Source organism: Calonectris borealis, chromosome 32 (assembly GCF_964195595.1).
Source record: "Calonectris borealis chromosome 32, bCalBor7.hap1.2, whole genome shotgun sequence".
In the NCBI taxonomy this organism is placed as follows: Eukaryota; Metazoa; Chordata; class Aves; order Procellariiformes; family Procellariidae; genus Calonectris; species Calonectris borealis.
Genome location: NC_134343.1, coordinates 462,614 through 477,630, shown reverse-complemented (window position 1 = coordinate 477,630; position 15,017 = coordinate 462,614). Strand labels below are relative to the sequence as shown.

At 67.8% G+C, this 15,017-nt stretch overlaps 2 protein-coding genes across 2 annotated transcripts; both read left to right on the top strand.

Annotated features, from left to right (window-relative positions):
• The first annotated feature begins 737 nt into the window (after positions 1-737).
• Positions 738-9,774, top strand: EHD2 (EH domain containing 2). Its single transcript, XM_075134478.1, is given in 7 exon segments — positions 738-1,158; positions 2,612-2,709; positions 5,017-5,429; positions 7,398-7,562; positions 8,484-8,627; positions 8,630-9,174; positions 9,545-9,774. Coding segments are annotated over 6 exon segments (1,608 nt in total). The 5' UTR covers positions 738-760; the 3' UTR covers positions 9,020-9,174; positions 9,545-9,774.
• A 1,321-nt stretch (positions 9,775-11,095) lies between these two features.
• Positions 11,096-14,843, top strand: NOP53 (NOP53 ribosome biogenesis factor). The gene is made up of 13 exons (XM_075134493.1): positions 11,096-11,317; positions 12,040-12,104; positions 12,206-12,290; positions 12,377-12,582; positions 12,935-13,005; positions 13,091-13,186; positions 13,274-13,378; positions 13,470-13,631; positions 13,702-13,877; positions 13,959-14,025; positions 14,468-14,544; positions 14,655-14,711; positions 14,789-14,843. Exons 1-13 carry the CDS (start codon positions 11,121-11,123, stop codon positions 14,793-14,795), a joined length of 1,371 nt encoding a protein of 456 aa, XP_074990594.1. The 5' UTR covers positions 11,096-11,120; the 3' UTR covers positions 14,796-14,843.
• Positions 14,844-15,017: the final 174 nt, after the last annotated feature.

The following is a 15,017-nucleotide window of genomic DNA, read 5'->3' as shown; positions in this document are numbered from 1 at the left end:
CCCCGGCCCCACAGCCTCAACCCTTTTCTCCCGGCCGCCTCCGGCCCCCGCTCAGACCTGCGGGATCTTCGGCATCGCCGGGACCGGATTTTTCCTCCCATTAAAAAAAAAAAAAAACAAAACAAAAAAAGGAGAGAAAAAGGAAAAAAAAAAAAAGAAGAAGAAGAAAAGAAGAGTTTTGCTCTGGAAAGCGGCGCCGGCCCCCCCAGGGCCCCCCCTCCGCAGCCTTTCGCCGCTTTTTTTTGGGGGGGAGAAAAAAAGCCTTTTCCCCCCCGGGAAGAGAAGAAACCCCCCGGAAGAGAAAAGAAAAAACCCCAAAACCTTCTTTTTTCCCCTCGATTTTCCGGCGTTTCTCCCCGGGGGGTCTCACCGAGCCCCCCCCCCCTCACCCCACCCCAGCACCCCATGGCTCAGCCCTCCAGCTGAGCCCCCCCCCCAGCGCCCACCCCCAGGACACCCATTTCGGGGTGCTGCTTGCTCCCACCCCCCCCCGCACCTCTTTTCCCCCCCCCCCCACTGCTTCTCCCCCCCCACCACCCCTTCTCCCCCCACCACCACTTCTCCCCCCCCACTTTTCCCCCCACCACCACCCCTTCTCCTCCCCCCCCCCACTTTTCCCCCCCACCCACCACTTCCCCCCTCACTTCTCCTCCCCCCCCCACTTTTCCCCCCCACCCACCACTTCCCCCCTCACTTCTCCTCCCCCCCCCCCCACTTTTCCCCCCCACCCCCCCCCCGGGGACCCCCCCCCACCGCCGGGATGTTCAGCTGGATGCGGAAGCACGAGAAGAAGACCCCCGAGGTGGTCCGCACCGTCACCCAGGGGCTGAAGACCCTCTACAAGAACAAACTGCTCCCGGTGGAAGAATTTTACCGTTTCCACGATTTTCACTCGCCGGCTTTGGAAGACGCCGACTTTGACAACAAACCCATGGTGCTGGTGGTGGGGCAATATTCCACCGGGAAAACGACTTTTATCCGGTATTTGTTGGAACAGGAGATCCCGGGCAGCCGGATCGGGCCCGAACCCACCACCGATTCCTTCGTGGCCATCATGCACGGGGAGACCGAGGGGATCACGCCGGGCAACGCCCTCATCGTCGATCCCAAAAAACCATTCCGCAAACTCAATCCTTTCGGGAATACCTTCCTTAACCGGTGAGTGCCCCCCCCTCAACGCCGGCACCCCCCCACAATCGAGCCAAACCCCCCAAAACCGCCACCCCCCCCCCCCCCATCCCAGCGCCGGGGGATCCCGGATTTCGCTCTCCGATTCTTTGGGGTTTCCCCATTTTTTGATATTTTTACGTGAATCCCTCAAAACGTGGGGGGGCTGCGACCCCCCCCACGCTCGACCCTGGGGGGGCTGAGACCCCCCCCCCACGCTCAACCCTGGGGGCTGCGCCCCCCCCCATGCTCAACCCTGGGGGCAACGACCCCCCCCCCCATGCTGAACCCCCGGGGGTTTGGGAGCTTGGGGAGGGGTCCCATTTGGGGTCACCCCTTGGGAAAGGGGGGGGGGGGGTGTGTGTCCTTTCCCCACCCCACGGCGGGGGGGGGCACGGGGGGGGGATGAGCCAGGCCTCAGGAATGCGGCCCCGGAGCCTGCCAAGGTCCCGCTGTCCCGCCCCCCCCCCGGACCCCCCCCGCCCCGGGGGCCGCCTCGGAAAGACGCCGTCAGGGGTTGGCACCGGGAGGGACCCCCCCCACGGATAACCCCCCCCACGGATAACCCCCCCCACGGATAAACACCCCCCCACGGATAACCCCCCCCACGGATAAACACCCCCCACGGATAAACACCCCCCCCACGGATAAACACCCCCCACGGATAAACACCCCCCCACGGATAAACCCCCCCCACGGATAACCCCCCCCACGGATAAACACCCCCCCACGGATAAACCCCCTCCACGGATAACCCCCCCCCACGGATAAACACCCCCCCACGGATAAAGTCCCCCCACGAATAAACACCCCCCACACGGATAAACCCCCCCCCCCGAATAAAGCCCCCCACGGATTAACTCCCCCCCTCGGATAAAGCCCCCCCACAGATACCCCCCCCCCACGGACATGAGTGGATGCTGCCCCGCTCCCCCCTCCTCGCTCCTGCAGCCCCAGCCCCAAGGGGGGAGGTTCATGGGGGTCCGGGAGGGGTCTGGGGGGGTCAGGGGGGTCCGGGGGGGTCAAAGGGGACCCGGGGGTGTCCGGGGGGGTCCGGGAGGGGTCTGGGGGAGTCAGGGGGGGATCCAGAGGGGCTCGGGGGGGGTCAGGAGGGGTCCGGGAGGGGTCTGGGGGGGTCAGGGGGGCTCTGGAGGTGTCCGGGGGGGGTCCGGGGGATTTAGGGGAGTTCGGGGGGATCAGAGGCGGCCCGGAGGGGTCTGGGGGCGTCCGGGGGGGTCCGGGAGGGGTCTGGGGGCGTCAGGGGGCGTCTGGGGGGGTCCGGGAGGGGTCTGGGGCGGTCAGAGGAGGTTCGGGGGGTTCAGGGGGTGTCCCGGGGGGGGTCGGGGTGGTCCGGGGAGGCCCGGGGGGATCCGGGAAGGGTTGGGGGGGGGTCGAGGGGTCCCGGGGGGGTCCGGGGGGGCACTAACGGGCTCCTCCCACGCAGGTTCATGTGCGCCCACCTCCCCAACCAGGTGCTGGAGAGCATCAGCCTGATCGACACCCCCGGCATCCTCTCCGGGGCCAAGCAGCGCGTCTGCCGCGGTACGGGGGGGCCAGGGGGCGCCCCCCCCCTTCCTGCCCCCGAGTGGGGGGTGCAAGATGCGGTGGGGGTGGCACAGTGGGGTGCTGGGGGGGGGGGGGCAGAGGGTAATGGGGTGCAAAGGGGGGTGCAGGGCGCAGCGGGGGGGCAAATGGGGGGGCAAAGGGAAATGGGGGGCTGCTGGGGGGGTGCGAGGCTTAATGGGGTGCAAAGGGGGTGCGAGGTTTAATGGGGTGCAGATGGGGGGTGCGAGGTTTAATGGGGTGCAGATGGGGGTGCGAGGTTTAATGGGGTGCAGGTGGGGGGTGCGAGGCTTAATGGGGTGCAAAAGGGGGGTGCGAGGTTTAATGGGGCGCTGCTGGGGGGGGTGCGAGGTTTAATGGGGTGCAGATGGGGGGTGCGAGGTTTAATGGGGGGCAGATGGGGGGTGCGAGGTTTAATGGGGGGCAGATGGGGGGTGCGAGGTTTAATGGGGTGCAGGTGGGGGTGCGAGGTTTAATGGGGTGCAGGTGGGGGTGCGAGGCGCAGGGGGGTGCCAAGGGGGGGTTGCGAAACGCGGCGGGGCGCTGCTGGGTGGTGCGAGGTAACGGGTGCCAAGGGGTGGTGCGGAGCGGAGGGGGGTGCCAGCGGGTGGGGCGAGGCCTCGGGGGGGTGCCAAGGGGGGGGTGCCAAGGGGTGGGGTGCGGCACCAGCGACGGGTGCCAAAGGCGACGCAACGGGTGCTGCCGAGGGGGTGGGGGGTGCCAGCGCTCCCCCCACCCACTCCGCTGGGCCAGGACAAGCAATGGGGGGGGTCCCGTGGGGTGGGGGGCAGCCGGGACCCCCCTTTTTGGAGCCTTGGGGGGGGCTCCCCCCGCATCACCGGGGCCGCCGCCAACTTTCCGAGCGGGCTGGCCCGCTGCGGAGGCTGTGGCCCCCCCAGGGCCCCCCCTTTTCCTTCCCCACCCCGAAACCCTCGGCCCTTGCCAAGAGCCTTGGCACCGGCTCCCAAAATGGCCCCATGGTGGCGGGGGGGGGGCTGGAATTGGGGGGGCTGGGGAAAAGGGGGGACTGGGAAAAGGGGGGGCTGGAAATGGGGGGACAGGGAAAAGGGGGGGCTGGGAAAAGGGGGGGTCAGGGTTGGGCTGGGGCTGGGTCGAGGCCAAATTCCCATCCGGACGCTCCCTGCCACGGGACGGGAGGGGGTGGGGAGGGCGTCAAGGAGGGAGAGGGGGGGGTCAAGGTCGGGGTCAAGGTCGGGGTCAAGGTCGGGGGCGGGGGCTGGGCTGGGGCCGGGGCCAAGGCTGGGCCGGGGGGACCTTTCCCAGGACTCGCCGCGTTTCCTTTTTTGGTGCTTTTTTGGGGGGGCTCTTGGGGCCGGGGGGGGCGGGGCCGTGGCGTGGGCGCGGTCGGGGTCCTGTGGCGGGGGAGGGGTGGGGGGGTCCCGGGGGGGGTGCAGGGAAGGGGGTGGCCGAGCGAGACCCCTTTAGCAGGACCCCAGCCAAGGCAGGGGTGGCACGGGTTGGGATTAGGGTTGGGATTAGGGTTGGGATTAGGGTTGGGTCTGAGATGGGTCGGATTTAGGATTAGGTTTGGGGTTAGGGTTGGGATTAGGGTTGGGATTAGGTTTGGGGTTAGGGTTGGGATTAGCGTTAGGTCTGACGTTGGGTTTGGGGTCGGTCTTAGGGTTGAGGTTGGGATTGGGGTTAGAGGTTGGGTTGGAGTTAGGGTTGAGATTAGGGTGGAAATTGGGGTTGGGATTAGAGTTAGGGTTGAGGTTGGGGTTGGGATTAGGGTTGGGATTAGGGTTAGGTTTGAAGTTGGGTTCGGGATTGGTTTTAGGGTTCAGGTTGGACTTGGGGTTAGAGTTCGGGTTGCAGTTAGGGTTGAGATTAGGGTTAGGGTTGGGTTTTGGGATTAGGTTTGGGGTTAGGGTTGGGATTAGGGTTAGGCTTGAGGTTGGGGTTGGGTTTTGGGATTAGGTTTGGGGTTAGGGTTGAGATTAGGGTTAGGCTTGAGGTTGGGGTTGGGTTTTGGGATTAGGTTTGGGGTTAGGGTTGAGATTAGGGTTAGGCTTGAGGTTGGGGTTGGGTTTTGGGATTAGGTTTGGGGTTAGGGTTGGGATTAGGGTTAGGTTTTGAGGTTGGGGTTGGGATTAGGGCTGGGTTTTGCGGTTAGGGCTGGGTTCCCCTCCACGCAGCCCCCTCCAGGGGATCATTCCCACCCTGAGCGCGGCAGCACCCCCTCCCCGGGGTCCCCCGCCCCCACGGGCACCCCAGCCCAGCCTCGGGGGATCCCCCAAACCCCCCTTTTCCCCCCTCCCCTCCCAGGCTATGACTTCCCAGCCGTGCTGCAGTGGTTCGCCGAGCGCGTAGACCTCATCATCCTCCTCTTCGACGCCCACAAGCTGGAGATCTCGGATGAGTTTTCCGAGGCCATCCGAGCCCTCAAGGGCAACGAGGACAAGATCCGGGTGGTCCTGAACAAAGCCGACATGGTGGAGACGCAGCAGTTGATGCGCGTCTACGGGGCGCTGATGTGGTCCTTGGGGAAGGTCTTCAACACCCCCGAGGTGCTGCGCGTCTTCATCGGGTCCTTCTGGGCCGAACCTCTCCTCATCGCCGACAACCGGCAGCTCTTTGAGCTGGAGGAGCAGGATTTGTTCCAGGACATCCAGAACCTGCCCCGAAACGCCGCCCTGAGGAAGCTCAATGACCTCGTCAAGCGGGCGCGGCTCGTCAGGGTGAGTGCGGCCGACGGGGAGCATGGGTCCTCTCCACGGCTCCCATGGGGCCCAGGGGACACCAGGGCTCCTTGGGGTTCTCCAGGCTCCCATGGGTTCCAGGGGACACCAGGGCTCCTTGGGGTTCTCCAGGCTCCCATGGGTCCCAGGGGACACCAGGGCTCCTTGGGGGTTCTCCAGGCTCCCATGGGTCCCAGGGGACACCAGGGCTCCTTGGGGTTCTCCAGGCTCCCATGGGTTCCAGGGACACCAGGGCTCCTTGGGGTTCTCCACGGTTCCCATGGGTTCCAGGGGACACCAGGGCTCCTTGGGGTTCTCCAGGCTCCCATGGGTCCCAGGGGACACCAGGGCTCCTTGGGGTTCTCCAGGCTCCCATGGGTCCCAGGGGACACCAGGGCTCCTTGGGGTTCTCCAGGCTCCCATGGGTCCCAGGGGACACCAGGGCTCCTTGGGGTTCTCCACGGCTCCCATGGGTCCCAGGGGACACCAGGGCTCCTTGGGGTTCTCCACGGCTCCCATGGGTTCCAGGGGACACCAGGGCTCCTTGGGGTTCTCCACGGCTCCCATGGGTTCCAGGGGACACCAGGGCTCCTTGGGTTCTCCAGGCTCCCATGGGTCCCAGGGGACACCAGGCTCCTTGGGATCTCCCCTGTCCCCGGGAGGAGAAGGGGGGTTGATGGTTTGGGGTCCCCTCCCTGGCCCCAGGGGGTGGCTCAGGGGGTGCCGTAGCCCCGGTGGCTCCCGGCCACCTCCAACAATGGCCCCGTTGCCAAGGGGGGGGACGTCATCGTGCCCCCCCCGCCCCATCCTGTGCCTGGCTTCCTCGTTAAGGGTTTCCCGTGAGGTAACGCCTTCCGCCCCTGTAATTACAGGAATAATTAACGCCCCCCTCCCCCCCCAGCTCCCAGGTCGGGTCCCCCTCCCCCGCCACCGCGCTGAGACCCCCCCAGGATTGTGGGGGGGGCTGGTTTAGGCCTTGGGGGGGGGGAGCTGAAGCGGCCCCATGGGCGAGCCCATCACCCTGGCGTCTGGCCACGGGGGTGGGGAGGGGGGCGGGGGGGGGGGGTGGCGTTATTCCCCGTCTCCCTCTTCCCCCCTCCCCCCCCCTGCCGGCCTTATCGCATCCGGCCACCTGCGGCCGCGGCCCTTTGTGCCGCGCATCCGCCGCTCGCGACGGCCGGGCCGGGGCCGGGGCCGGGGCCGGCACCGGCACGGGATGGGATGGGATGGGATGGGATGGGATGGGATGGGATTGGGATTGGGACTGGGATTGGGATGGGGATGGGATGGGGATGGGATGGGGATTGGATGGGATTGGGGATGGGATGGGGATGGGATTGGGATGGGGATGGGGATGGGATGGGATTGGGATGGGGATTGGATGGGAATGGGGATTGGATAGGATTGGGGATTGGGATTGGGATGGGATGGCGATGGGGATGGTGATGGGGATGGGGATGGGGAGGATGGGATGGGATGGGATGGGGATGGGATGGGGATGGCGATTGGGATGGGGATGGGATGGGGATTGGGATGGGGATGGGATGGGATTGGGATGGGATGGGATGGGATGGGATGGGATGGGATGGGGCCATGTGGTGGCACCCAGACCCCCCGTGGGCCCCCCCGGTTCTGGCTCCCCTGCCAGCGGCTCTCAGCCGTGGAGGGGACCCAGGCGTCGGGTTCCCACCTCTCCCACCCGCCCCATCCCACCCCATCCCACCCCGTCCCACCCCGTCCCACCCCATCCCACCCCGTCCCATCCCACCCCATCCCACCCCATCCCACCCCGTCCCACCCCATCCCACCCGTCCCATCCCACCCCATCCCATCCCATCCCATCCCATCCCATCCCGTCCCATCCCATCCCGTCCCATCCCATCCCATCCCGTCCCATCCGCCACGGGCACCGCGCCCCCCCCCCCCCCCAGGAGGGGCCCCGGGGGCCCTGACGCCCCTGCCCCCCAGGTGCACGCGCACATCATCAGCCGCCTGAAGAAGGAGATGCCCTCGGTCTTCGGGAAGGACAACAAGAAGAAGCAGCTGATCGCCAAGCTGCCGCTGCTCTTCGCCCGCATCCAGCTGGAGCACCACATCCCGCCCGGAGACTTCCCCGACTGCGCCCGCATGCAGGTGGGTCCGGGGGACCGCACGGCGCCGGGGGATCCGGCGGGATGCTGGAGCCCTGTGAGGGGGATCCGGCGGGGTGCTGAGCCCTGTGGGGGGGGATCCGGCGGGATGCTGAGCCCTGTGGGGGGGATCCGGCGGGGTGCTGAGCCCTGTGCCGGGGGATCCGGCGGGATGCCCATGCCGGGGGATCTGGCGGGATCCCGAGCCCCGTGCCGGGGCATTCGGCGGGATCCCGAGCCCCGTGCCGGGGGATCCGGTGGGATCCCGAGCCCCGTGCCGGGGCATCCGTCGGGATGCTGAGCCCTGTGGGGGGGGATCTGGCGGGGTGCTGAGCCCTGTGGGGGGGATCCGGCGGGATGCTGAGCCCTGTGCCGGGGGATCCGGCGGGATCCCGAGCCCCGTGCCGGGGGATCCGGCGGGATCCCGAGCCCCGTGCCGGGGGAGATCCAGCGGGATGCTGAGCCCTGTGGGGGGGATCCGGCGGGGTGCTGAGCCCCGTGCCAGGGGATCCGGCGGGATCCCGAGCCCCGTGCCGGGGGAGATCCGGGCGGGATGCTGACCCCTGTGCCGGGGGATCCGGCGGGATCCCAAGCCCCGTGCCGGGGGATCCGGCGGGATGCTGAGCCCTGTGCCGGGGGATCCGGTGGGATGCCGAGCCCCGTGCCGGGGGAGATCCGGCGGGATCCCGAGCCACATGCCAGGGGATCCGGCGGGATGCCGAGCCCCGTGCCGGGGGATCCGGCGGGATGCCGAGCCCCGTGCCGGGGGATCCGGCGGGATCCCGAGCCCCGTGCCGGGGGATCCGGCGGGATGCCGAGCCCCGTGCCGGGGGATCCGGCGGGATCCCCAGCCCCGTGCCGGGGGATCCGGCGGGATCCCCAGCCCCCTGGGCTCCGTGGGGATGCTGACCCCCCCCCCCCCCAGGAGCTGCTGCTGGTCCACGACTTCGCCCGCTTCCCGGGGCTGAAGCCGCGGATGCTGGAGGCGCTGGACGAGCTGCTGACGGCCGACATCGCCGCCCTGATGCCGCTGCTGCGGCAGGAGGAGCTGGAAGCCCCCGAGAACGCCGGGTGCAGGGGGGAGCCTTCGACGGCACCCGCCAGGGTCCCTTCAGCGGGACGGAGGAGGAGGAAGAAGAAGGGGAGGAAGAGGAGGAATGGGTGGTGACGAAGGACAAGGCCAAATACGACGAGATTTTCTACGGCCTGGCGCCGCTGGGGGGGAAGCTGAGCGGGCGGCGGGCGCGGGGGTGGATGGTGAGCAGCAACTTGCCCAGTTCCGTCCTGGGCCGCATTTGGCAACTGAGCGACGTGGACCGGGACGGGATGTTGGACGCCGAGGAGTTCGCCCTGGCCGGGCACCTCATCGGGGCCAAGCTGGAGGGGAGGGGGCTGCCGGCTGATCTGCCCCCCCGCCTGGTGCCCCCCTCGAAGCGTCGGCCCAAGGGATCTGCGGAGTAATGCATGCCGACCCCCCCTCCAAAAAAAAAAAGTCACACCCCCCCCAAAAAAAGTCACCCCCCCAAAAAAAAAAAGTCAACCCCCCAAAAAAAAGTCACCCCCTCCAAAAAAAAAGTCACACCCCCCAAAAAAAGTCACCCCCCCCAAAAAAAAAAGTCACAACCCCCCCCAAAAAAAAGTCAACCCCCCCAAAATAAGTCACCCCCCCAAAAAAAAGTCACCCCCCCCAAAAAAAAGTCAACCCCCCAAAATAAGTCACCCCCCCAAAAAAAAAGTCACCCCCCCCAAAAAAAGTCACACCCCCCCAAAAAAAAGTCACCCCCCCAAAAAAGTCACCACCACCCCAAAAAAGAGTCGTCCCCCCCGAAAAAGTCACCTCTCCAAAAAAAAAGTCACCCCCCAAAAAAGTCACCACCACCCCAAAAAAAAGTCCCCCCCCGAAAAAGTCACCTCTCCAAAAAAAAAGTCACCCCCCCAAAAAAAGTCACACCCCCCCCAAAAAAAGTCACCCCCCCAAAAAAAAAGTCAACCCCCCCAAAAAAAAGTCACCCCCTCCAAAAAAAAAGTCACACCCCCCCAAAAAAAGTCACCCCCCCCCAAAAAAAGTCACACCCCCCCCCAAAAAAAAGTCAACCCCCCCAAAATAAGTCACCCCCCCAAAAAAAAGTCACCCCCCCCCAAAAAAAAGTCAACCCCCCCAAAATAAGTCACCCCCCCAAAAAAAGTCACCCCCCAAAAAAAAAGTCACACACCCCCCCAAAAACAGTCACCCCCCCAAAAAAAGTCACCACCACCCCAAAAAAGAGTCCCCTCCCCCGAAAAAGTCACCCCTCCAAAAAAAAAGTCACACCCCCCCAAAAAAGTCACCCCCAAAAAAAAGTCACCCCCCCCAAAATAAGTCACCACCCCAAAAAAAAAGTCACCCCCCAAAAAAAAAGTCACACCCCTCCAAAAAAAAAGTCACCCCCCAAAAAAGTCACCACCACCCCAAAAAAGAGTCCCCTCCCCCGAAAAAGTCACCCCTCCAAAAAAAAAGTCACCCCCAAAAAAAAGTCACACCCCCCCCAAAAAAAGTCAACCCCCCCAAAAGTCACCCCCCCACAAAAAAAAGTCACCCCCCAAGTTGTTTCTTCCCCCCCCCCGAGCAATAAAGGGAGGATGCGGCTGATGGAGTTGGTGGTGGGTCGGGGGGGAAGGGGGGGCAAAAGGGGTGGGGGGGCAAGGGGGGGGCAAGGGGAGATGCAAAAGGGGTGGGGATGCAAGGGGGGGTGCAAGGGGGGGTGCAAAAGGGGTGGGGGTGCAGGGATGGGGGGGCAAGGGGGGGCAAGGGGGGGTGCAAACGGGGTGGGGGGCAAGGCGGGGTGCAAAAGGGGTGGAGATGCAAGGGGGGGTGCAATGGGGGGTGCAAAAGGGGTGGGGTGCAGCGATGGGGGGGCAAGGGGGGGCAAGGGGGGGTGCAAAAGAGGTGGGGGGTGCAAGGAGTGGAGGGGCAAGGGGGGGCAAGGGGGGATTCAAAAGGGGTGGGGGGTGCAAGGGGTGGGGGGGCAAGGGGGGGGCAAAAGGGGTGGGGGTGCAGGGGTGGGGGTGCAAGGGGGGGGCAAGGGGTTGCGAAAGGGGTGGGGGTGCAGGGGTGGGGGTGCAAGGGGGGGGCAAGGGGTTGCGAAAGGGGTGGGGGTGCAGGAAGGGTGCAAGGGGGGGCAAAGGGGGTGCAAGGGGGTGTGCAGGGGTGGGGGTGCCCATGGGTGTCATGGAGGGTGCGTGGGGAGGCGTGGGAGTGGGGACTGGCACACACGTGTGCACCTGGGCTCACACCTGGAGCCGGTTCGGGGTCCGAGGCCCCCCGGGGCCCACGCCCGGAGTGTTTGGGGCACATCTGGGCGGCGGGGGGGGGCACATCTGGAGCCCCCCGCCGGCAGCGGGACGCCGCCCTCCCCAAGATGGCGGCCCCGCCCTTCCCCGCCCTCCCCAAGATGGCGGCCCCGCCCTTCCCCGCCCTCCCCAAGATGGCGGCCCCGCCCTTCCCCGCCCTCCCCAAGATGGCGACCGGAAGTGGCGGCGCGGTGCTTCCGGCAGGCCGGGCGGCCTGGCCTTTCTTTTCAAGATGGCGGCGCCCGCGGAGTCCTCGTCGTTCCTGGGGCTGGGCCCCGGGTCGCGGGATCCCGCCACCGTCCGCCGCCGCTCCCGTGGCCCCCGCAACCGTAAGAAGGGCTGGAAGCGCTGGGCCGGCCCCGAGGCGCGGCTGGGCCGCGAAATCGGCGACTTCCTCGAGGATGTGGTGCTGCAGCAACGGGCCACGGGGTGAGGGGGGGGCCCGGCAGGGCCTGAAGGCCTCGGGGGAACCCGGGGGGGGGTCTCTTGGGGGGGTCGCGAGGGGCTTGAGGGCACCCGGGGGGGTCCTGGGGGAGCGAGAGGCCCCCAGAGGCCACGCGGGCTCTTGGGAGGTGTGTGAGGGGCTTCGGGGGGCTCAGAAGGGACTTGGGGTGTCTCGGGAGGGGCCTGGTGGGGTGCCCGGGGCCGGGGGGGGGGGTCGAGGCGCCTGGGAGGAGAAGTTTAGGGGGGTCCCGGGGCTGGCAGCGGGTCCGTGAGCGAGGGCTGGGGGCTGAGAGGGGACTTGGGGCGTCTGGGGGGGCTCCTGGGCGGGCTCTGGAGCTGGGGAGATGTCCCGGGGGGTGCGAGGGGGCCTTGGGGGCGTTCTGGGGGGGGGGCTGGAGCTGGGGAGATGCCCCGGGGGGTGCGAGGGGAACTTGGGGGGTCTGGGGGGGGGGCTGGAGCTGGGGAGATGCCCCGGGGGGTGCGAGGGGGACTTGGTTGCGTGTGAGGGGACGTCAGGGGGGTCTTGAGGTGACACTGGGGGGCCCTGGGGGTGCAAGAAGGCTGGGAGGGGCGAAGGGGGGGGACCCTGAGGTTTTGGGGGGTGGGGGCACTGGAGCGTTTTAGAAGCCTTGGGGGGGCTGTTGGGGGAAGGGGGAGCTGTGGGGGGCGGCCCCCCCCCGGGAGGTGACCGGGGGGCTCCTCCTCAGGGGGCTGATCGCGGAGCAGCCGGACGAGGGGCTCTTCTTCGTGGACACGGGCAACGCAGAAAAGGGTGAGTGGGGCTTTTTTTTTTGGGGGGGGGGGGGGGTCCCCCGCTTCCTTTCCTTGCCGTTTGGGGGGTGACGCGTGTGTGTGTCCCCCCCTGCACCCCAGATCGGCAGCTGAACAAGGGCAAGGAGAAGCCGCTGCACGTCGACCTCGTCCTGCAGCCCGACTCCAAGGTGCCGGCACCCAAAAAGTGAGGGCGGGGGGGCGAAGGGGGGGGAGGGGCAGCATTGGGGTCCCCCCCCTCAGCTAACACCGACCCCCAAACCCTCCCCGCAGCATTTTGGCCCACCAGATCCCCAACGGGCGGAAAGAGAAACGGCGACGGCAGTTTTGGGAGAAACAGGCGGAAAAAGGGGTGCTGCCCCGCGCCGAGCGACGCCTGCGGGCCCGGCTGCGGCGAGGGGGGGTCCCGCCGGAGAAAGCGCCGGAAAAGGGGCGCTCGGACCCCGAGAGGGGCTTCTACGACATCTGGGCGGCCGATAGTAAGGAGGGGGGTGGGGGGACACCGGCAGGAATCGGCGCCAGCCTGGTTTTGGGGACGTTTCCGCCGCTTTAGCAACAAGTTTGCTCCTGGGGCGGGGTGGGGGCAGCCAAAATTTGGGTTTTTTATGTGAAAATCAAGAGGAGGGGGAGGGCGGCGTCTTCCCGCCCCCGGCGCCGATTAACCCGGCGGGGAGGCACAAAAACCGACCCCCAGTTTATTCGCAAAACGTGGCCCGACCCTCGTCTCGGGTGGTCGTGGGGGGCTTTTGGGGGGGGGGGTCAGCATCGCCCACCCCCCCAGAGACCGTCCTGGGAGCCGCGGGGTGAGGGCGGGTGCTGGTGTCCCCGCAGACCCCCTGGAGCGGGCGCTGGCGGGGCAGGACGGCTGGTTCCTGCAGCAGACCAAGAAGCAGAGGGTGAAGGTGAGTCGGGGGCTGGCGTCGGGGGGCACCCTGGGCTGGGGGGGGGCACCCAGCAGTGCCCCTCACCCCGGCTGCTCCCCCCCAGCGCCCCGCCAGGCTGCGGACGAAGCCCTCGCAGGTCCCCGCCGTGGAGGTCATCGCCGCCGGCGGCTCCTACAACCCCACCTTCGAGGACCACCAGGTCTGGGGGGGGGCGGCCGTGGGCGCGGGGTGACCCACACCCCCCCCCTGCTTTGGGGGTGACGGTGGTCCCCCCCCTCTCCCGCAGGCGCTGCTGCTGCAGGCTCACGAGGTGGAGGTGAGGAAGAAGAGGGCGGAGGACAAGGTGGAGAAGCAGCTGAAGATCCCCGCGGGCGCCGAGCTCCCCACTGCGGTGAGGCGCGGGTTTTGGGGGGGCGCGGGAGAGGCTCCCATCCCAAACCGGGGTGCTGACACCCCCCCCCCCCACACCTCCTCGCCCCCAGGAGACAGTTTTCCAGGAGCAGTGCGAGGGGCTGCTGGAGGAATCGGGGGACGAGGAGGACGGGGAGCAGCCAGCGCCGCCTGAGGACACCCCGAAAACGGCCCCGCGGCGGGAGAAGAAGACGGAGCAGCAGCGCCGGCGGGAGAAGGAAGCCCGCGCCCTGGTGCGGGGCCGGCGCGTTGGGTGGGGGGTCCCACCCGCTCGCCGGAGTGCTGACGCGGTTGTGCCCGCAGGCGACCCGGCGACGGCGGGAGAAAGCGGCGCGGTGTCGACGGCAGGAGCTTTTCCGGTTGCGCTCGTTGCGGCTGCAGGTGAAGCGGTGGGAAGCGGAACTGCTGCGGCGACGGCAGGCGCGTTTGGCGAAACGCCGGGCGAAGGACGCGCTGCCCCGGCGGCTGGGGCGCCTCAAGTGAGCGGGGAGGGGGGCGTGGGGGGGCTGCGGGACCCCCCCCCCACCCCGGCCCCCTCTCTGACCCCCCCGTCTCCGCAGGTACGAGGACCCCAGCATGGAGGTGCAGCTGAGCGAGGAGCTGGCCGAGTCCCTGCGCACGCTGAAGGTGCGTCACCCCCTCGGGGGGGGCCGCCGCGGGGGTCCCCGTCCTGGGGAGGGGGGGTGCCGGCGCCCCGTGATGAGCCCCATCCTTGCGCTATGAGGATTCGCAGCCCCCCACCACCATTTCGGGCTGGGAATGTGAAGGTTTTCGGGGTCCCGGGACCTCGTCGCGTAGACGAGGGCCTGGGTGCTGAGGGTGCCGGCGCCTCCCCAGCCGCTCATTCCCCGTGGCGCCTCCCCAGCCGCTCGTTCCCTGTGGCACCTCCCCAGCCGCTCGTGCCCCACGGCACAGTGCCGGTGGGGCATGAAATGACTCCTCCGCTCCCCTCCCGCTGGGGAGGGCGTTTGCCGGAGCCCCCCCAAACCTGGCTGGGAGGTGGGGGAGCGGGTCCCCCGTCACCCTGCGCCCCCCGCAACGTCCCGTCCCTGACCCGCGCTCGTTTCAGCCCGAGGGCAGCGTCCTGCGCGACCGCTTCAAGAGCCTGCAGAAGAGGAACCTGATCGAGCCGCGGGAGAGGGCCAAGTGAGTGGGGGGGGGCTGCTGGGGGGGGCCGGGGGGGCTCTGACTGCCCCACAGATTCGGGGTAGGTTGAGGGGTAGATTTTTGACCCCTTTTCCCCCGTTTTTCGCTAGGTTCAAGAGGAGATATCGCCTGAAATACGTGGAGAAGAGAGCCTTCCGGGAAGTGACGTGAGTGGGGCCGCCGTGGGGCCGCCGTGGGGCCGGGCCCCCCCAGCCCCTCCCCGACCGGCCGCTCTCTGTTGCAGGTTGTAGCCGCGGATCCCGCCGGGCGACGCGTCCCAATAAAAACCCTTTGCGCCAGCGCCGCCTCCTTGGGCTTCGCCGCGGTGGGGCTGGGGGGCGGCTGGGCCCCCCCGCCCCTCAACGCTGGGCTGGGCCCCCCCCCGGGGGGGGCCCCGGCAGATGGTGCCTGGCTCAGCCCCTTTCCCTTCTTTAGAGCTATTAGAGAGCGGATTAGAGGCTGCAAATCCGGGG

What these genes read in the sequence shown, in the direction of transcription:
- NOP53 (XM_075134493.1), top strand. Translation starts at nt 11,121, where the DNA reads ATGGCGGCGCCCGCGGAGTCCTCGTCGTTCCTGGGGCTGGGCCCCGGG. An exon ending in CCAAGAAGCAGAGGGTGAAG is followed by an intron (nt 13,006 to 13,090) that starts GTGAGTCGGGGG and finishes GCTCCCCCCCAG; the next exon opens with CGCCCCGCCAGGCTGCGGAC. An exon ending in CCACCTTCGAGGACCACCAG is followed by an intron (nt 13,187 to 13,273) that starts GTCTGGGGGGGG and finishes CCTCTCCCGCAG; the next exon opens with GCGCTGCTGCTGCAGGCTCA.